The 20,850-nt window shown below is 46.6% G+C and overlaps 1 protein-coding gene and 1 long non-coding RNA gene across 11 annotated transcripts in view; one reads left to right on the plus strand and one right to left on the minus strand.

Annotated features, from left to right (window-relative positions):
- Nucleotides 1-13,786: 13,786 nt before the first annotated feature.
- On the minus strand, nucleotides 13,787-14,858 carry LOC306807675. Its single transcript, XR_013775780.1, has 2 exons — nucleotides 14,466-14,858; nucleotides 13,787-13,995 (listed from the first exon to the last, which is right to left on the minus strand). It is a non-coding gene; the product is annotated as an uncharacterized lncRNA (long non-coding RNA).
- Nucleotides 14,859-15,306: 448 nt separating this feature from the next.
- WNK2 (WNK lysine deficient protein kinase 2) overlaps nucleotides 15,307-20,850 on the plus strand; it is a 94,516-nt gene continuing 88,972 nt past the window's right edge. For 6 of the 10 annotated variants that reach the window (XM_079317504.1, XM_079317499.1, XM_079317495.1 and 3 more), the window contains exon 1: nucleotides 15,308-16,609. In XM_079317504.1, the coding sequence (XP_079173630.1) occupies nucleotides 15,902-16,609 (708 nt within the window). In that variant the 5' untranslated portion in view covers nucleotides 15,308-15,901. Of the gene's footprint in view, nucleotides 16,610-20,850 lie in introns of all 10 variants that reach the window. The other 4 variants (XM_079317501.1, XM_079317502.1, XM_079317497.1 and 1 more) reach the window with 3 other exon arrangements.

The following is a 20,850-nucleotide window of genomic DNA, read 5'->3' on the forward strand; positions in this document are numbered from 1 at the left end:
ATCCCTTCCTCACCTTGCTCTCCAGCAGCAACACGGATTTCTCCCCACCTCTGGTGTTCTCACAGAAGCCCTGAAAGGTTATATATAGTCTTCAGATGAAAACCCTAGAAGTGAACCAATTCTTACAGTTATGGAAATAGCAGAGATTTTGAAGTCTTTGAAAATTGGCTTGCTTTTCAGGAGGGTGCTGGAAGAAATCACTGAGTTTGTCTGACGTGCCTGAAACCACTCCAGTGTTCAGGAGCAGCAGACACTGTGCACATTATTTGAAATAATCAATGACTCAGCAGCTTGATCCCATCTCCCAGGGTGATCTCTCATCCAATATGCAATTATACATCTTCCTCTTCCACTCTTTCCCTGGGGTTGCATCCATGAGTACTATGGATTGATCCTGTACCAGTGAGGAGCTGAGTGTGTTTTCATGTTTGTGGAGATGCAGAGGATCTACTGAGCAACAGGGCCTGGGTGGAGCACATGTCATGGGAAATGGCAGTGGAGGGTCAAAGAAAACAACAGAGGTTCTTCTTCATTCTACTGCATTCTCATATAATGGAGCACCATTAAGACCTCAGGTGAAACGATGATAATGCTCACTGAGTTTAGCTGACATTCAGAAAAGGAATTTGACTGCTAAAGAAAACCTTATCTTTTGAACAGTTCCTGTTTCCAAATTCACATTCTATGCTAGTTTTCTATGTTAGTAATATTTTAGAACTGGGAGTCTATTCCACCCTCTAATACAGCCATTCCAGTATTTTGGTGCCATGCACTTCATATGACCTTTTAAACATTCTGTTGCTTGACTGCTGCCTATTCTTAATCTTTTTGCTGTTTACAGTTTCCCAGCCCCATGGGGAAGGAATAACTGCACTCACTAATAATAACAATGGGGTCTGCTTGAATGAGCAAAATGGTTCCTCAAATGGCTACAGCCCAGTGTGGTTAAGAAGTTAGGATTTACAGCAGTCTCATCACAGTGGCAGTCCCCTCCATTCCCACTGAAGTTTCTGAGTATTTTGCCATCATTGGCAGAGAGCAGGAACAATGCTAAAGAGCTATTAAAAAAAAATTACAAAACCTTCTAAGACTGTAAAGAAAGTAGGTATTATGAATACAGGTGTTACTGGGTTTTTCATCACAGGGGTTTTTTTAGGACAACACAGCTTACAAGCAAAAGGAAATGAAGCCTTAAAAATGTGAAGCTAAGAAAGAAAAAGAATCTACAAAAAGTCAGGATCAGGAAATTAGGTTTATATGCCTGGACAGCAAAACTGAGATCAGAAACTGGACTTTCAGCACAACTTTTTTTATGAGGTAAGAGAAGTACCAAGCAGGAAGGAAAACTGGCAGGTACCTTTTGGTCTGTCTGGCCTTCAGGGCTGGGTCCATGGTTGCTGCTGACAGAGGACTGGTCCCTTCTGAACAGCTACAACAACTCCATAGCACTGAAAGCTTAGAAGGGCCAGGACATACCTCTCTCTGCCCTGGAAGGCTGGCTGGGAGATCTGTCCTGCTTTAAAAAGCTCGTTTTAAAAGAATGAAATGTTAGCCAAATTTTGAAGGTATGTTATTGGTAGTGTTGGGTACATGGCTGAAATCCAGAAGATGGATTTAAAGCAAAGAATCAATAGCATGCATGATAACAGCTCATTGTGGGTTTATAACATTTGTTTTTGTGAAGGAATTCTTCTGTACCTGCATGAATGAAACAGAGCAGACACATCCTTCCAGTACCTTAAGGCCTTATAAAAGAGATGGAGAGATTTTTTACATGGGCAGATAGAGATAGGACAAGGGGGAATATCTCTACATTTGGATTGGATATCAGGAAGAAATTCTTCCCTGCAAGGGTTGGCAGGCCCTGGCACAGGGTGCCCAGAGCAGCTGTGTCTGCCCCTGGATCCCTGGCAGTGCCCAAGGCCATGTTGGACATTGGGGCTTGAAGCAGCCTGGGACAGTGGAAGGTTCCTGCCTATGGCAGGGGTGGCACTGGATGGGCTTTGAGGTCCTTTCCAACCCAAACCATTCTCAGTTCTGTGATACTTGCACACCTAAAGAAGCAGAAGAGGAATATGAACTTAGGGTATGACAGGATTCCATTTTTTCTAGCTGTTGTACTACTGTGCCTTTGGTTAGATGTGAAGGGCAGCACTCCTGGGCTGCAAAGTGTTTTTCCTTTGCTTGTTTAGCTCTCGGTACGGGATAGAAGCTGTAACACTCATAGTTCTGAAGAATCATGGAATCATTAAGGTTGGAAAAGACCTCTAAGGTCATCAAGTCTTCAGCCAAATCCCACCATGGTCACTGAACCACACTGCATAGTGCTATGTCTGCTCTTACTTTGAACAGCCCTGGACTCCACCATGTCCCAGAGCTGTTCCCATAATTTGCCACTCTTTCAGCGTTTTTTTTTTTCCTAATATCCAGCCTGAACCTCCCCTAGTGGAGCCTGAGGGTGTTTCCTCTTGTTCTATCACTTTTTATACGGGAGAAGAGATTGAGAGGCGCCCTGGCTCCAGCCTCCTGTCAGGGAGATTTGAGGAGTGAGAAGGGCCAGAGCTACTGCCTGAGAAAGGCAGATATCTATAAATAAAGCTCATCAGATGTAGAACCTGATAAGGAAAGAGGAGAATGTGCAAAGTGTGCTCTGTGACCCAAATGAAAACATATGGCTTAAGCTTGGGTTGTGTATGCTGCAATTAACACTATAAAGGTTATCTGAATATTTTCCTCCCATAGCAAGAACGTAAATTCTCTCTTTTATCCCAGAATTAGCAGAAACAAGAAAAATCCAGACTCTCCAGGAGCTGCTTTGCAGCCCAGTCCCCTGGGAGAGGAAGGGACATTCAGCAGAGGAATCCCAGTTATGCCTCCTCTTTGCCAAGTCCAAATCTGTCTCTTGTGAGAATGCTGCTGGATTGGTAACATTCAGCATCAAGGAATTTGTGCTCAGCAAGGCACTGGCTCTCAAATGGAGGTGTCTGGGGGCTCTGTGGTCAAAGGGAAATGAAGGGATTTCTGTGGTCAAAGGGAAATGAAGAGCCTTTATTTCCTCCACAAGCCCCCAGTGCACAAAGGTAACTTTTCCTCTAAAGCCATTTCTACTTCACATTTGCCAGAAAAAAGAAAAAAAAACAACAAAAAACACAAAACCAAACCAAACCAAAACAAACAAACAAAAAACCCAAAAAACCCCCCAAAAAACACAAAAAACATAAACAAACCCAAAGAATGTTTCCTTCCTGTCCTAAGGCAACTCCAAAGCTTGTCCAGCCCCTGGCAGAGAGCTGTGTGTCAGTGTCTAACTCCTGGCTTTGTATTCCCTGTGGCACCTTGCAGGGTCCAGAGCTAACACAGCTGCTGTAAGGCACCTTCGTTTAATGGGATGGGGCACTGTAGGACTGCTGTGAAATGAAGATGTATTCTGAGACATTATAGATTAATTTCTCCATGTAGGAATTGAGTAAATTGAAAGTAATGCTCTTTGAAGCTTCTCTAACTCATTCTTGTAAGTTGCTGTTGAGGGATGCATTAAAGCAAACACTGTATCACAAAACCACTGGTAGTGTGGTATCTGAGCTGCTTCTGCCTATCCTTGTGTTTGCAAAACTTCATCAGTATGTTTTTGCAGTAAATAAGAGAGAAAGGGATCAGAAAAGAGCTCAAATGTCTCTCCTAGATTCTGCTGTGCAGTGTTCACTAGCAGCCTGCCTCCTTATAGTTAGGGCTGGAACAGCCTGGCTTAGCAGGGAACTGTCCAGAATCCCACTGCCCTCCTATTCATCTGAGACCAACAAGTACTCAGGGCAAAGCTGATATCCCTTTGGGGTCTGGATTATTTGGCCTTTGCACATGGTATAGTTCCTAATGTACACATCCTCAAATGTTCCTGGGAGCTGTGAAAGCCGGTGAGATCTGCACTTCCAGCCCAAGCTGCAGATGCTCAGTAGAGAGGCCCTGGCACAGGTGCCCAGAGCAGCTGTGGCTGCCCCTGGATCCCTGGCAGTGCCCAAGGCCAGGCTGGACACTGGGGCTGGAGCAGCCTGGGACAGTAGAAAGTGTCCCTGCCATGGCAGGGGTGGGACTGGATGAGCTCTGAGATGCCTTCCTCAACCTTCGCCAGCTCCTCAGCATCCCATCTCCCCTGTCTGTGCCCTTCCTCCCCTGTTGTGTCTCTCAGCACTTGGAGAACCCTGATCATGAGAGGGGAATCCTGGGGTAGAGAAGGCGGTGATTTGGTCAGGATCTGCTCCTGGGAAGAAGAACCTTTTACCACAGACCTGAGTCTCCACACCTATGCTCCAAAGGATTTTCCTCAAGATCTAGTGACCTGGCATAACCTTTTGGATCACGATTCCCTTTCAAAGGAGTTACAGGATAATCCTTTTGCCCTTCCTTCCTCCTTTCCTTCTTCCTTTCCTTCTTCCATTACTTTCCCCTTTCCTTCTTCTTCCCCAGTCATATAAAAAATCCAGTTTGCTAAGTGTTTTCCCATGTTAATTTCTCTTGTGGGATGCAGGTCCCGATGTGGAAGGCTCTCCTGCTCCCTGCTCTCGCTCTGTGGTCATGCACAGTGCTGGAGAATGTGGTGCTGCGGGTGGGTAGGTGCTGGTGCTGGTCCATGACCATCCTTCAGCTGTCTACAGCTCTCCAAACACAGATAAAAGAGCTGCCTAGTTTGGAGCATGTGCGGCCTAAGTAATGTGAGAGCCAGAAATACTCAGGAGACTGAAATTCAGTGAGGAAAAAGTAGATGCTTCCTCAGAACGCTGAAGAAAAGCAACAGATACACATCACTAGACAAGGGTGGGTAGATATTTTCATGTGTAAGAGCAAAGTGGGAGACAGTGAGAAGCTGAACCTAGGAAGAAGAGACTGCTGTTCTCTAATACTGTGGGTAGTGAAGGCAGGAATGGCAGCAGAGCACAGCAACTGCCTCAGATGGAGCGATGGAGACAATGCTGAAAGCATCACTGCCTCTGGAATACATTCTGGGCTCAGAACAGATGTTGCTAGGAGACTTTTATATTAAAAGGCATTCATCTTTAAACCCTGGGAACATAGTAATAGCTTCTTCTCTGTGCTAGGAAAGCTCTTTTAATGTCAGTCCTGACATTACTGAGACAAGTAATATGTGAGAGGGAGAAAAATACCTTGAATTATCTTGGGCAAGGATTAAAATCTAATATTATTTTTAGATAACTTGCAGGGTTTAACTGAGGTTTAGTCATTCTGGTTAGACTAGCAGGACACTGATGAAACCTGGAATCATACAGCTATGATATATATTATATATATGATTTTTATTTTCATATATATATATATATATGTGATATAGAATACCCCAAGCTGGAAGAGACCCACAGGGATCATCCAGTCCTGCATTTTTTTTCACTCTTTCTTTTTTGCTTGGGGCTGTCTAATTAAGGGGGTTTTTTCTCAGTTTTTTCTTCCTTTCCTCCCTGGCTTGTGGTAGTGCCATCCCAACAGTTCCAGACTGATGTGATTACCAGCCAGCACCCTGAGATTCTTCATGGCTGCATGGTGGCTTCTCTCTCCCTGTCACCACACTGCATCATGCCAGTCCAGTCAGGGAACTGCACAATACTTGCTGCTTTTATTCTCTGTGTGCTTTCTCCCTCTATGCTTTGGGCACACCACAACATATGTCTTATTTCCCATGTCAAACTCAGAATTTAAAACATGTTATATGACATGAAATAGCCCCTTTACAAATAAACACAGGGTAAAAGATCTCCCAAAACACTACTGTGAGTAGTTGCAATGGAGTTTTATTATTACTCTCATTACGGGACCTGTCCCAAGGTGTTGGCACCTTTCCCATAGCACATTCCGTCTCTATCTTTGCTCTGGGGGAGCACTGCAATTCTGAATGACTCACTGAGGGGGAGAACACCCTACTAGGGTTGACATTAAACATGCTAAGTGATTCTAAAAGTAACATCCTTGGAGTTCTGTGCAATGAAGATTTGTGGGTGGGTTTTTTTTTTTCTGGATTACAATTACGGCCCTTATCACATCAGCTGATAGACCTGGAAAAAGCAGACACGGTTTTGAACTTAACCCAATTCTAACTTAAGATTTGTGTAATGACACCAGAGTGGAATTGGCAACCTGAACCTGTGGGATGAGGCAGGGCTGCTGAGAGCATTCCTGCCCTGGGAACCAAGACTATCAGCAACTGTGGCACCCTATTGTCTTCATGAGTTTTCTTGCCTGTCCTATCCTAATCCTAGTGTTTCCAAACAGGTATATGGGTTAATTTAATGTCTGGAAATATTCCAGAGCAGGAGCCATCATTGTTTTTGGTGCTGGTAACAGCATGTGTGTCCTGCCCAATACACTGCTGGCACAGAAATCAGCAACACGAGGTGTTGGTGGGCCAGATGTCCACAGGGGCACTGGTTATGCAGGAATGTGACACTTGCATGATTCACCTCATAAAAAAAAAAGGTCTGTAAAGAGCTTGCAAAATTGTATACCACCATGCTTGCCTTGTTAGCAGATCACTTTGAATTTCTTGGTCTATTTAAATGAAATTTAATGTAGCAGTATTGCAGGACAAACATTTGTTATATGATTGTCAAAATTATCTGCATTAACACATGCAGGTGTTCTTAACACGTGGTTTTGAAGTGAGAAGATCATTCAAATATTTGGCAGTAGAGCTAAGCAGACAAATATGCACTCTATTAACAAGGAACTTGTTATTTCTGTTCATATTTACTTATAATATTTATCTAGTGGTATATATTTTAAAAGGCATGATGTGTCTACAGCTCAAAATACAGACATACGTGGAGTTGGACTTTATGATCCTTATGGCTCCCTTTCAGCTCAGGATATTCCATGATTCCATGGTAACCAGTGGGATGAGTGAGTAGACCTGTACTGCAGGATCACAAGTTGAGTAGTGGATAATAATTATATTGCAATCTCTCCCTCAATGCTCTACTCACCTGCCACATACTAATTAGAGAACCTTGGTAGCTGCACACTGAATTATGACAGCCTAAAGGGAGATCAGTTCCTCTGAAACCATTCTAATGCTCTGATGTTGTGGCAACACCTTCTCTCTTATGCCACTTGGTGGAGCTTAGTGATTTTGGCTCTCACATACATCGTTTTGTAAACTTACTCTTCAATTACACAACCAGTTGTCATTGTGTCTTGAAAATGGGCCAAATCCCTGCCCCAAAAGTAAACCCATAAGAATACCATAAATTCTAATGAGCAAGATGCAGGTGCCTAGCTGCTAACGACTTTGGTAATCACCTTTTCTCCTCTTAAAAAAGATAAAACATAGAGTGCACTAATTTCAAAGAGAAAGTTAAAATATGGGCATAGGACCTTTGAATTTATGATATATAGGATGAGAGATGGGTATAATTATGTCACGTTTGGTTTATTTTTCAGATCGAAAATTTAATTTTCCTTGCAGATTTTTGGGATGTATCTGAGTGGGAGATCTCACATTTGTTTGAATGCATGTTTTTGTTCAACAAGCCCATGGACAGTGAGCAGACCCACAATAAAACCCAGAAATTATTATATCACATGCTGATCCTGCCTTCATTTAAATCAATGTCCAGTCAGTGCAATTAAACCAAAACTGGGACCTTGGCTCAGACATAGCACTTGTGCTTACAGCCTACCTGGAAATCCAGGCATTACACCAATTTCACTCTGTTGTCATCTAAACTATCTGTTGTTAAGTATAAATTAGTTGCTCTACAAATCTTACAGAGTTTTGGTTTTGTATGTTTGTCCAACATTTATTCTAAATTATCAGGCAAATGCTACTGTCCAATGAACGATAACTGATATTTTGAAAATACTGAATTTTAGAACCTGAACTCCAGACCTTGATGTTGCTTTTGTTTTTGGAGGCATGTTGTAACTAAGAGGTCTCAAAGGCTCTTCCTAAACCCTCCTCATGCAAGATGCCAACTGTGTCAGCAGAGTCCTGAGATCAACGGTTCATGCGCAGCCTTTTGCTGTTGTCAGGAAAAAGAAGGAAAAAGCACAAAGGACTCAGTCCTGGAATCTATTGTCTGTGGTCTGAGGTAAGATCTTCAATGGATTTTCTGTCTTCCTCTCGGGAACTAGAAATGGTAATTGCAGCTTCTTTACACCATGGTATTTCTCAATTTCTTTTTTGTTGTGTTGGACTGACACATGAGAAGGAAATTTTGACATAGCAATCTGCCATACATATTCATCAAATACTGAAAGCCAGTAATATATCAACATTCTCCTGCAGTATTACTCTACAAGGCATAAGAGTAAGAGCAAAATTCTATTAGAACCTCTAAAAGCAATTCAGAGCTGGCTGTGACTCTGCAACACATGTACCAGTGGCTCTCCACTAATTCTTATTACAAGAAAAAATTACACATGTAATTCTGCCCAAAACGATGATGCAACTTGAATTGAGTTAGCCTGCAGTAAATTAAGCCCATGGGGAGGCCTTTTCACTCTCAGGGTGTAGCCAGGTGGGCGTTTCTTCTCTCCCAAGTATCCAGTGACAGGACAAGAGGAAACAGTCTCAAGTTGCCCTGGGGAAGGTTTAGGTTGGGTAATAGGGAAAATTTCTTTACTGAAAGAGTGGCCCAGCTCTGGCACAGGCTGCTCAGGGTGATGGTAGAGTCACCATCCCTGAAGGGATTTAATAGGTCTGTAGATATGTCACTTGGGTCGCTGGTGAATAAGGTGGTGCTGGGTTGGACTTGATGACCTTAGAGGGCTTTCCCAACCTTACTTATTCTATGACTTTTTCAGATGTTTGCAGGGGATCCAGCAGAGAGAAGAGCAAGATTATACTAAGCAGCTGCATACAACTGCATGAGGTGACACAAGGTGACTTCTCCTAGAGTAGCCTACACTCCATGTCCCAGCATTGAGTCCATGGATGGACCTCTTTGTCCTGACTGTACTGACTGCTTTCCAAGGGTGGTCTGGCATTCCAGCAGAGCAGTCAGCACTAAAAGTCCTGGTCATTTATCTCAAGTGTCATGTATCTCAGTCACTTTGGGACTCCAAAAGGTTCCTTGTCCTTCTTGTGACCCCTAAACAGGCTTGGAGCTCTGTATGTCCATGTGGTGACTCCTCTCAGGAAGCCAATGGTGTTTGCTGCTTACTTAAAAGCCTTTAAAAATGAAGTGTCAGTGTACTAAACAGGAGGCTTCTCATGGGGAGGATGGAGGATGAAAGCTGTTTGGAGCACAGGTTTTTCGTTGCCATCCATGTGTGACAGTTTCTGTGTTACTTAAGTGGTTAACCTTTGTAAATATTGTTTTAAGTGAGGTTAATTTTGGGTACTACTCCCAGTGGTGTGTTCAGAGTCACTGGAACCAGTCAGCCACATGGGTGCAAACCTTGCAGCACAGTGCCCATTTGAACTCATTTGTGACATAAGCCTGTCACTAAATGCACATTGCATGGAAAAAGGGTTTTGTGTTGAGGTTTTGTGCTCTCACCACTTCTTCAGTTCATGGAAAAGCCAGGATCAAAGAGCTCAGTATAACAAGCAGTGTTGCATGGAGACGAGATCAGCAGATGTTCTTATTGAAGTTAGAAGAACTCATGCCCCATTTTTATGTTAGGAAGAATAATGACACTGTCATTATGTCTTAAATCTGCCTATTCTGCAACACAATGTGTTAGATGGGCTCTTTGATAAAACACAGCTTCATGCTAAAAATAAAAAGTAAAGGCTATTCACTTGCTCAACTTAAATATTAATGTTTTGGAAAGTCCTAACCATGCTACTAAGTGTCACATTCAACTCCTTGATTTGGTGTATTTTGCTCTGTTCCTTGTTTTGATCTAATTCTTACATTGATCTTTCCATCTGTTTTGTTTTTGTTATAAAGGTACTTGAGGGATCATAGCCAGAAACCACAAGAGGTGAAAGAGGTTTTCAAAAAAAACCCAATCTGCTCTTTGAACTCTTGCAATCCCTGTGGCCATGCAGGAGCATTTGGAAATTAATTGGGTCATTCATTTGGGTTGATGGCAGGCTGAAAGCCATTGTTTTCTGGCAAAGAAAAACAGATAAACAATTAAATACAAACTTCAGAATTAGGCAGTAATTTTAAAATAACTATTCATCATTGGTAAGACTTGGGGTGGGAAAGGTGACATGCTGCCTGTCTGAAAAATAAACTTCACCTTCATGAGGTGCTGTGGAGAGATGACACTCGATGTAAGTCACAGAATTGTAAAATAACTGTGTTTTTGCTGACTAAGCTGCCCTTCAGGGAGGTCTGAACACAATTCCCTGGGCACAGCTGGCTCCTGGGCTGGGGAGCAGCAATCACACCTCATAAATCCATACAGCAATGAAGATCCTGCCCATTAACTTCTGTGCAGCACAATTAAGCTTGTTTATTTAAGGAACCTGAGAGGTAATGTGGTAGTATATTGTTATGCCTATTAAAATCTGTAGGAATTCAAAACCTGGAACGTTTTTTCAGTCTAAGCTTGTCATGCCTGTTAGAACAATATGTTGTACCAGTGTCACTCTGCAGGGCAAACAAAGATAAATGGTGCCCAGCCCCTCCTGAGGAGAGTGACACACATCTTCCCACCCCTTCTGCCTGGCTCCCTGACCTGTAAGGTGAGTTTGCCAACAGCATCCATCATTCTGACATACAGAGATGCTTTTTTACACCTTTGTGATTAGTTCGTATTAACTCTGACTTAGAATCATACAATCAGAGTCATTAAGGAAAAGATCTTTAACATCAACTCCAACTATTAACTTGGTATCAACTGCTACTTAGGAAGAAGTTCTTGACTATAAAGGTGGGGATGCCCTTATGCAGAGTGCCCAGAGAATCTGTGGCAGCCCCTGGATCCCTGGCAGTGTCCAAGACCAGGCTGGACACCAGGACGTGGAGCAGCCTGGGATGGAAGGTGTCCCTGCCCATGGCAGGGGGTGGAATGAGCTCACCTTGAATCCTTCTAGGATTCTTGTACTTGGACCACTGTATCTATATTGTCTCTATAAACAGTTAGAACAGAAAACAGATGACCTAACAGAGAATATATCATGAAACTGGGTTTCAGAATGATCAATATTGTTCTTTCAAAGAAAGAGCAATTACTACATAACACTACATTAGGGCCCATAGCACATGTGCAGGTGCAAGAGCATACCCTGTTTTACCCTAGGTAAAACAGAAAGTAGCTCTCAAAAGGTATTTGACCTGATGTCAATTGGGTTATAAATTATATTTTTAAAAAAGTTAATAGAAAGCTGGACGCCAGTGCAGAGGTTTCCATGGTCTCCTGCAAGCATTTATTTTAAATAACTCTCTATATCTGAGAACCTGAAAGTCAGGCTGGTCAAACTGGACTGAGCTTCCTCACTTGAAACTAACAAACATGGGAAGAAAATAAGAGCTCTTATTAAGTGAAAATGGTTCTTTTTCTCCCTTTTAAAACTAACACTAGCTATTAACTGGGACAAGCTGTCCTGCTCTGCGTCAGTGAGTCACTGTTCCTGCCAGAAGTGAGAGGAGTCAAAGACAGACCTGTGGTAATCTGCTTGTCAAGTGGAAATGCCCATCTGTGCTCTGGGGCGACGTGTGTCTCACTCAGTGCCGTGCGTGGAGAGAGAGCTTCACCGAGGGGATGAGCATCTTGACTTTCACTCCTGCAAAGAGCAGTTCTCCAAGTCAAAGGCTTGATAAAGGTCACAGTCTGAGGTAGCACCTTCACTGCCTGTTAGTTGAAACATGCTGTAATTTCCAATGCCATCTGCATACCAGTCAGCTCTTGAGGGTGAAGCTCCTTTCAGCTTGCTCTGATAATGGTTGACAATCCAACAATCAGGAAAACTGCAACTGTTCATCTTTTTCCATACCCTTTGTTAATAAAGCACACTGATGTAGTATGCTGTGTGAGTAGAACAAAATCCTTGTGTCTGTATGTCTGCTGGCTTGCACAGGCTGAAACAGGACAGCAGGAGCATCAACAACAGGCTTCTGTCTGGGGTAAACTATGGAAAGCAGAGGCAACCCCATAAAATAGCTTATGACAGGATGGGGAAGATTGGAGGGGACCACAGTGGGTCACCTGGTGCTCCCACTGAAGCAGAGTAATTCTAGAGCACATGATTGTGTCCACAGACAGTTCTGGAGTATCTCCAGTGTGGGAAACTACACACCCTCTCTGTGCAGCCTGTTTCAATGTGAGGTCCCCTGCCCAGGACAGACATTCTCCCTTGTGGAAAGGTAGCTTAGAGGTGACTGCTCCTGTTCCCAGTGGCTTTGGCTAGATGGCACAAACAAAGAGTGTGTCAGTCTGTACTTTGGGTTTCATTCCAGTCCACCCCATGTGCCTGCTGAGCATTCCTCACCCATCAGGCATAAGTTTGGGACAGGGGATGGGTTTGGGACTGCTTGAGCACAGACATGAGAGAGCTGGGCACTGGATCCCTCCCTGGCTGTGTATCCGTTGTGGTCACTGGGCAAGGCCTGGAATGACAGCTCCTGATGGCTGAGGAAAAGCTCTGTCTGCTGGGCAGCATCCCTCTGCAGGCATGGACCATGATTTCCTTCCATGGAGTGCTGGATCAGACTGGGGCCAGAGCTGCCCATGCTGTGCCATGTTGCTCTGCAGGTGTGGCACTGCCTGAGGTGTGGCCCCTGGTCCTGCTGTGCCCCATGCTGTCACACCTCTGCCCAGCCCACTCACCTGGGGACATGGAGCAGGCAGAGGCCAGCATGGAAAAGGTCAAACAGCAGATGTGGGAAGAAGTTTTTTCTTTTTTTAGTAGTATTAGAGATCATAATGTAACAGAATCAGAGCATTTAATAGTGGATCACAATTAAGTTTGTGACACGCAGATTATTGCTAAGTTTTCAGTAGACAAATGGACACAGGAAGAGCCCTGGGCACCACTTGGCATGGGGCAGCACAAAAACTCAGTGTGAGGACAGGTATTGTTTCATCTGTGGACCCCTGGGGTTGGGGGACACTGGTGCAGGGCTTGTGTGTCCTCCTGAGGCAGGGGTGGGATGCTCCCTACACCTGAGGGTGTGCACAGTCCCTCTTCTTCTGAGAAGACCTTGCAGACAGGGAAACCCAGGGGTTTTCCTCATTTTTTTTTATTGTGGGTTTTGGGGTTGGTATTTGGTCAGCTCCAGAATATTCCCCATTTTCTCCTGTCTGCCTGCAGAGTGAAATGCTGCCTGCTACGTTTAGCTCTCTCATTAGCCTGAATCTTATCCTTTTTCGACATGGTGGTGGGAATTTCTGTTGCTGGGGAGAGAGTTTTAGGTCGTTTTATGTAATGAGTAGGAGGAGGTGTCAGAGCTCTTCACCTTCCCTGCTTTTCTGCTGGTAACTGCAGACTGCTCTCTGTGTACCAAATCTCCATCTGCAGAGAGGTGCAGAGCCCAGCATACAGGACTGATGTTCGGGAATTCGGGTTTCTATACAGTACACAAATCAGTGTTTCATGGCACAATTGCAAGTCCTAGAAATATCACTGATATTTGAACACTTCATAAAGCAAACCACTGAAAGATCAAATGCATCCATGAGGCTGAATTATTAGTGAAGTGTGATTTGTAAAAATAAAACACCAGTGATTCTACTGGCAATGACTACCCAATTTATTCTTTTAAAAGTTTTTTTAAAAATTATTTTTAAATTGTTCTAAACTAAAAAATAATTCATTAATTAATAGAAGAACTAATTATGGTTACCTGACAGTCAGTTTCCCTCAGAAATCTCAGGGAATAATTACTTGGTAAACCTTCTCTTTTTATTTTTCTCTATTTACTTAAATTTTAATTATAAAAACATATGGTACGTTTGTATGAACCTAATACTTGAGAAAGCAGCTTGGCAGTAGTGGCGACCAGAGTCCTTTTGTGAATTTACAGAGCAGAAATGTCACAGCTGTCACAGGGCACAGTCTTTGGCAATGCCAGTGTCCCGCATCTCTGACTTCACCTAAGGGTGGATTACAGAAGTTTGGGTTGGAAGGAATCTTAAAGCCCATCTCATTCCTAACCCTGCCACAGGCAGGTGTCCCACTATCCCAGGGTTCTCCAAGCCCTATCCAGTCTGGCCTTGGACACTTCCAGGGATTCAGGGGCTGCCAGAGCTGCTGGAAACCTCTTCCAGGACCTCCCCACCCCCACAGCCAAGGATTCTTACCCCATATCCTGTTTAACCCTGCCCTCTAGCAGAGGGAAACCATTCCCTGTGTCCTGTCCCTCCATGCCTTGTCCCCAGTCCTTTTCCATCTCTCCTGGAGGCCCTTTAGACTCTGGCAGGGGCTCTGAGATCTCCCTGCAGCTGTCTTTTCTCCAAGTGAACAACCCCAGCTCTCCCAGCCTGGCTCCAGGGCAGAGGTGCTCCAGCCCTCCAATCATTTTTGTGGCCTCCTTTGGACTCCAACAGGTTGGAGTTATATACACTTCTTGTGCTGAGGCCCCCAGAACTGGAGGCAGTGCTCCAGGTGGGTTCTTCAAAGCACAGATGGGTTTCGAGATCCCAGTTTCCCTCTATCTAGGCTAATTCCACGTGTTGGTCACAGTGAACGATGGGGTCAATATCCATACGGCGATTATTACACTGCCTGGAATAAAGAAAAACACCTGAGAAAGATCACCCGAGGTCGTGAGGCTTGTGACATGACCTGCCGCGCTGTACTCGGGTGGGCTGTGCGGTGTTTGCAGCGGCCACACGTCAGTCAGTCCCTGGTCGTATTTTGCATTTGAGGAATGCTGAGACACGCTGTGTGCAAAGAGTATCCAGTTCCCTTCAAGTCACCTTCCATTTGCTTGCAGCCGTGATAATCGGCTGCTTTGCACAGCCGATTATCCTGGATCCACAGCCGATCTCCTGGATCCAGAGATCGGATGGAGCTGAGGCCCGCACCCACGCCGCACCTGCGCGGGATTTGAGCGCTCGGGGAGGTGCTCTGGGGAAGATGTCTGAGTGATGCATTCGGGGGACGCTCCGGGAGGGATGCTCTCGGCGGGCTGCTCCAGAGGGGATAGATCGGGGGATGCCTGTCGGGAGGATGCGCTGGCAGGACGCTCTCGGGCCCGTGCGGGCACCTGCCGAGGGGCGGGCGTTGCCGGGCGCGGAGCGGGCGGCGGCGAGGCGCGGGGCCCGCCCATTGTCTGCGGCGGAGCCGGGGGGGCTGCCGGGGGAGCCGGGGGCCGAGGACGAGGGGCAGCCGCCCACCCTCCGCAGTCTCATTGGCAGCCGCCGAGCGCCGGTGCATTAAATGGGCGCTGCCCGGGAGCGCAGCCCCTGATAAAAAGCGGCGGCGGGCAGAGGCTGCAGCAGGGTCCCTGCGGGCAGGGACGCGGAGCCGCCGGGCACGGAGCGGGAGGCGCGGCCGGGCCGGCGCTGCGGCGGGGGCGGGCTGCGGCGCAGGGGCGGGCCGAGCCGAGCCGAGCCTCGGAGCCCCGCACCGGCAACGGCTCCCCCGGCCCCGCCGCGCACCCGAGCAGGCGCACGCTCGGCGGAGCCGCCCCTCCTCCGCCGCCCGCCTTCCCCGCGCATGGCGCTGAGCACGGCAGCCCCCGGCTCCGCACGTAAGTAACGGCCCCGCCGCGCCTTTGTGCGCGGGCCCGCCGCAGGTGAGGGGCTGCACCGGTCGTCCGGCGCTCTCGGCCGCGCAACTGCTGGGGACAGGGGGGAGCCCAGTCAGAGCGGCCGCGGCCCGGCCCGGGGACCCGGCTTGTCGGAGCCCCGGGGCCGGGGGAGGTACCCGGGGGCCGGGCTGGACCGTGGCGGCGCCTCAGGGCTGCGCTCTGCCCCGCGCAGGTGGCGTCGCGGGCGCGGCTCGCGGTGACTCCCCCAGGCTGGGGCGGCGGCGGGCGCTGAGACCTCGGCCCGGATGGAAACTGGGGGCGATGCCAGAGCGGCACCTCGGCGGGGCGGCAGAGGCGGCGGCCGTGGCGGGGTTCCAGCGGCTGCCGAGCCCGGCGCTCCCCCGGCTGCGGAGACCGGCGTGAACATGGATGGGCCCGGCGGCGGGGGGAGCGGGGCAGCCGCGGACGCCGCTGCGGCGCCGGTAGCTCCCGGGGCCCCTACCCCCCCGCCCCGGGGCCCCGGCTCCAGGGACCCCAAGCTGGTCCATCAGCGGTTTCTGCGGAGGAGCGTGGTGGACTCGGACCAGGAGGAGCCCGCCTTCGACCTGCCCGAGGCGGAGCACCAGCGGAGAATCATCCTGCTTCCCAAAACCAGGAGGATAATCGCGGAGCGGGCGAAGGCGGGGCAGGGGGCGGCGGAGGCGCCGGGCCGGGAGGCCGAGTGCTCCGGGGAGCCGCGGGCAACACCGGACGTGGGCAGCGCCGCGGGCGCCGAGGAGCAGAAGGAGCCAGGCAAGGATGCGGAGCGGAGAGAGGCGCAGGATGCTGCCAAGGACCAGGGCAAGGCTAAGAAAGAAGAGCCCGAGGAGGAGGCTGACATGAAAGCGGTTGCCACCTCGCCGGATGGCAGGTTCCTAAAGTTTGATATTGAACTCGGGCGGGGATCCTTCAAAACGGTCTACAAGGGTCTGGACACGGAGACGTGGGTGGAAGTCGCGTGGTGCGAACTGCAGGTAAGCCCAGCTGATTCTTCTGTGCTTTTTTTTCCTGCCTTATAAGCTGAGAACTAGAGGCACCATGCCGGTGTCATCCAGAGCAGCTCATCCCTGAGCAGCCTTTATGGTCACCATCGCTTAGGATCCAGTGTCTAACTATAGCGCAATATCCCCATTGGCTCCGGATCCACCACCTTATGTACACTCCTCCCACGCTTAACCCTCTCGGCCCGGCGCCGCCGCCGCCGGGATCCGCCTGGCGCAGCGAAGGTCACGCGTGGCTCCCGCAGCGGGGGAAAGGGCGGAGCGGAGCGGGGATGCTCGGCCCGGCCTCAGCCCCTTCTCGGGGCAGCAGCTCTCGGTGAAAATGACGCCGACAGTCTGTGATTTGAGTGCATTTGCAGGAGGAAAATTTCTTTGTGTTATGATTTCATAAAGGCTGAGGAGCTGCTCCCTCCGACCTTCCTGCTCCCGTACCACGAAATTGTCACTGCCCTGGTGAATCAAACCTCCACATATGCCCTGGTGCCTGCTTTTTTTTAGGCATCATGTGTGCAGTGCTTTGGGTTAGGTCAAAGACTTAGCTGTCCAAATGCCTTTGAAAAGGCAGGTTTTTACATTAAGTTCTAGATCTTGAGAATGAATTAATATCATCCAGTAATTGCTAACGTAACTAAGGTGGATTTTTTAGCCTTTGGTAAGAGTCAAAATAGTATATGTTTGTTTGGGGGGTTTTTGTGGGGTTTTTGTGGGGTTTTTTTTCTTGTACTGAAGTTTATAGTGCCTGTTACCTCACTTTTGTTGGCATCCATTGGAAGGAGACCTAAGAGAAAAACCTAATACAGGCTTAATATTGTTTTATTTTCAGCCTGAGTTACTCTGTAACTTAGGTGAAAGGAGGTTTAATTAACTCTTCATAATAATTTGGGGTCTTTAAACTTCCACTGAGTGGCTGAGTTTTATGGCCTACGACAGTATTTGAAGCGGACATGGAAATAACGTGTATTGTAAGTCTGAGCTCCTGGTTGTTTGTTGATGTTTTAATGTTGGCCCAATCTGTTTATAAATTACTGGGTTAGTGGAGGATAGATGTGCAGCCACATCTTTATTCTCTGATGATTTCATTACGCAACATAATCATAATTCATTTCAGCACTGCTCCCTTATTAAGAATTATGGGGAGCACTTCTCAGTCTTCCTAGTCTTCATAGTCGTGCATTCCCCAGCTTTTATCAGAAGGGGATGCAGAATGGGAGACACAGCAGCTGAGCAAGGTGAGGGGCTGAACCCTCTCTCCTCTAGCCCGGGGTCCTGGAGGGTTTATGGGGAAAGGGGGCCTGGGGGGATTAAGGGAATTTAAAAGAGAGCTGCTGGAGGAAAGTTTGAGGGCAAGCCTGGGCTTTGTCTGGCTTTGCTGGGAACTGAATCTGGAGTGTGTAAGGCTTGAGCTCAAGCAGCCTGAAATCCACGAGGGGTGGTGGCTGGGATGCTGTGGGAAGGCAGGTTGGCAGATGCTGTTGCTGCTCCTGTCGGTCCATGCAGCCAGGCCAGCTCCATCACTGCAGAGCCATCACAGATGAGAATTCAGCATGATACCGGGTTTTTTCAGAGGGCTCTAGCAGGGGGATTGACAGAGATGGATTTTCCACATATTTTCTGTAATAGAGCAGTTTTAACGACCAAAGCCTGCCAAATGTATTGGAGAGCACTACTTGGAAATGCTAGTCTAGATCATGTACACCCAAGGAAGAGACTGTGAAGTGAAAATTGCAGTGTGAAAGCTTTCTTACCTGGTGAATGGCATTCTTATTCTTAGTTACAGGTGTTTAGGAAGTCTTGAAATGACTGCTCGTGAAGAAATCTGTGTAATACTCAAATTCCCATTAGTTTTCACTATATGTTCTTTAGCCCAAATCAGATCTTACTGGTAGATATATTCAATTTAGTACAAGATTTGCTTTAGGCCTCTAAATGTGGAAAGAAGACTGTTGATTGGCTGCTTTAGAGAAATTGGTGTGAATCCCTAGAAGGAGGCAGGGGCTGCTGGGTCTCCTTAAACTCTGCTGTGTGCAGTTTTGAGTCATGCCAGAGGTAATGTGAGATGGTATGTGACTTTGGAAGACAGTGCTTGGGTCTGGATTGGGAAAGCCTCATTGAATGACAAAAGGCTTTAACGACTACAGGATTAAAGTCTATGCCTCTGGGCTGGATTTGCATGGAGGAGGCAGTGGGAGAAGGTGTGAATGGCTGTGTTGTCTCCAGCTTTTTGCCTTGTAGAATACTCTCTCAGTTCAGCTGGGGAATTTTAGGGAAAACGTTCAGAGGATGCTGTCAAGTAAATCACTTTATTCATGGCTGCTGCTTTTTTTTTTTTTTTTTTTTTTTTTGTGAACTGTGCCGGTTAGATCTCCCTGGATTTGTATTTCTCTGCACTAATTTGAGGTTTCCTATAGGTAGCAGGAGACTGAGTGCAAGCTGTCATTATCACTATGCTGTTGGAGACAAAAATGCCTTCCTCTGCAGCCTCATACCATCATAACCCAGCCCAGAGCCTTTTTCTGGAAAAATTGCTGCAACCTGTAGTTTTTTCCTTCTGGAGATGCACTTGTGCTTGTTCCGGTTGGAGCTGGGAAGTTGAAGTGTATGGCGTTGAGATTCCATGCAGGCATTAATCCTTTCCTGGCTCAGCGGTTTTTCAGCCCACTTGTGCTGTTGCCTGTGTGTCTTTGTCCGTCTGTACAAAGGCGTCGCGAGCCATTCTTGTTCAGTGGCTTTATTTCATTGAAAAGACGGCTTTAGGGTTCAGAACTGAAGTCATAGCTCTGATTAGGGTGGGATCCAAGCGCTAACCAAATGATCTGGGCTTTAGACCTGTCTGAAGAGGTGAAAGCTGTAGTTGAATTCTGGCTAGAAAATAAGGCTATTGTTCCTTCATGGAGCTGAAGTGCCAGAGCAGGATTAGTGTGCCCTTGCACTTTTGGAAGGGTTTGCATGCCAAGGTTTTCAGCAGCTATAATTAATATTAATTGATGGTGTGCAATTGCTGTGTGGTGAGATTTTGGCATAACAGTATTGCAGTGTTGCACTCTAAAGTAAAATGTTGGGTCATGAATAAGGAATACAAGCTTTGCCACTCCCTTGCTTTCAAGCCAAATGCTCCTTTTAGTTAGAAGAATGGTTTCAAAACGTTCATCATGTTTCCCTTTGGGAATATATAGGGACTCTGCAAAGAGTCAGACCTGGTACTATGAAATGCAGAGGCCTCATTGTACTTTATGGTTCTTGTTTGGACTGTGAATACTGCTGTGATATCTAACTAGATTTTTTTTTTTTTTTTTTTTTTTTGAGAAATGGGGAAAGGTTGGGCAGTCTTATCCTGCTGTTGCAGGAAGGTCTGAGGAGCCTGATGATCACCTGGTGATCATCACAGTCTTATGCCCCTGTATCAAAATTCCAGGTTTTTTTCCCTGAAAAGGGTAGTAACTTCAGGATTTCCACTGGTGTGGTAGTTTGGCTTTTTTTAGTGTCTTTGCTGGCTGGCAGCATTTATCTGATGTCAAAATAGTAACAGTACCTGTGCTGCTAATTTATTGGCCAGATAGACTTTGCAATGTAAATTAATAGAATAATTTAGAAAATCTGGGAGAAGGAGACAGTGACTACCTGAAAGCTTGAATCTCATATTGGTGTATCTGCTCACAGTAAATGAACTTCAAGGCCAATTTTGATTATTTCCAGTTAATTCTTGTGAATGTGACTTTAAATTGAAACAATTGGTTTAGCTGTGCTTTATGGTGTCAGTATGAAAGTGTGTGCCTGTGTCACTGGTGTTTGTTAGCAGAGCTGTTACCCTGGTGTAGAGAAACAGGGCAGGGATATGGTTGTGAACTATTAATAGGCTGCTTCTCAAATTCAGTAAATGAAATAGAGCTGTGTCAGGCTTCACATTCTGCTTGTGAATCACTCAAGACTCCTTTCTTTTCCTTTGGAGCATATTGTGCCTCAAGGTTGGTTGTGTGCTCTTTTAATTCTGGTGAAATTCTTCATTACAAATGTGTGGGTCCAGTGGCCATAAGAAGAAATTACTTCAAATCAAAGCTGGGTGTAAAGGATATTTGTGGTCCCTTTGGTCATATCATATCCACAGCTGATGGGGGTGGAAGAAGTTGGTGTTGCAAGCTGTCACTGGTGATCCTTGCAATTGATGCACAATCTGACATGAGTGATGTTTACACTGGTGGTAGGTATTGTTTTGTAGT

This window comes from Erithacus rubecula (assembly GCF_903797595.1).
Source record: "Erithacus rubecula genome assembly, chromosome: 13".
Taxonomy (NCBI): Eukaryota; Metazoa; Chordata; class Aves; order Passeriformes; family Muscicapidae; genus Erithacus; species Erithacus rubecula.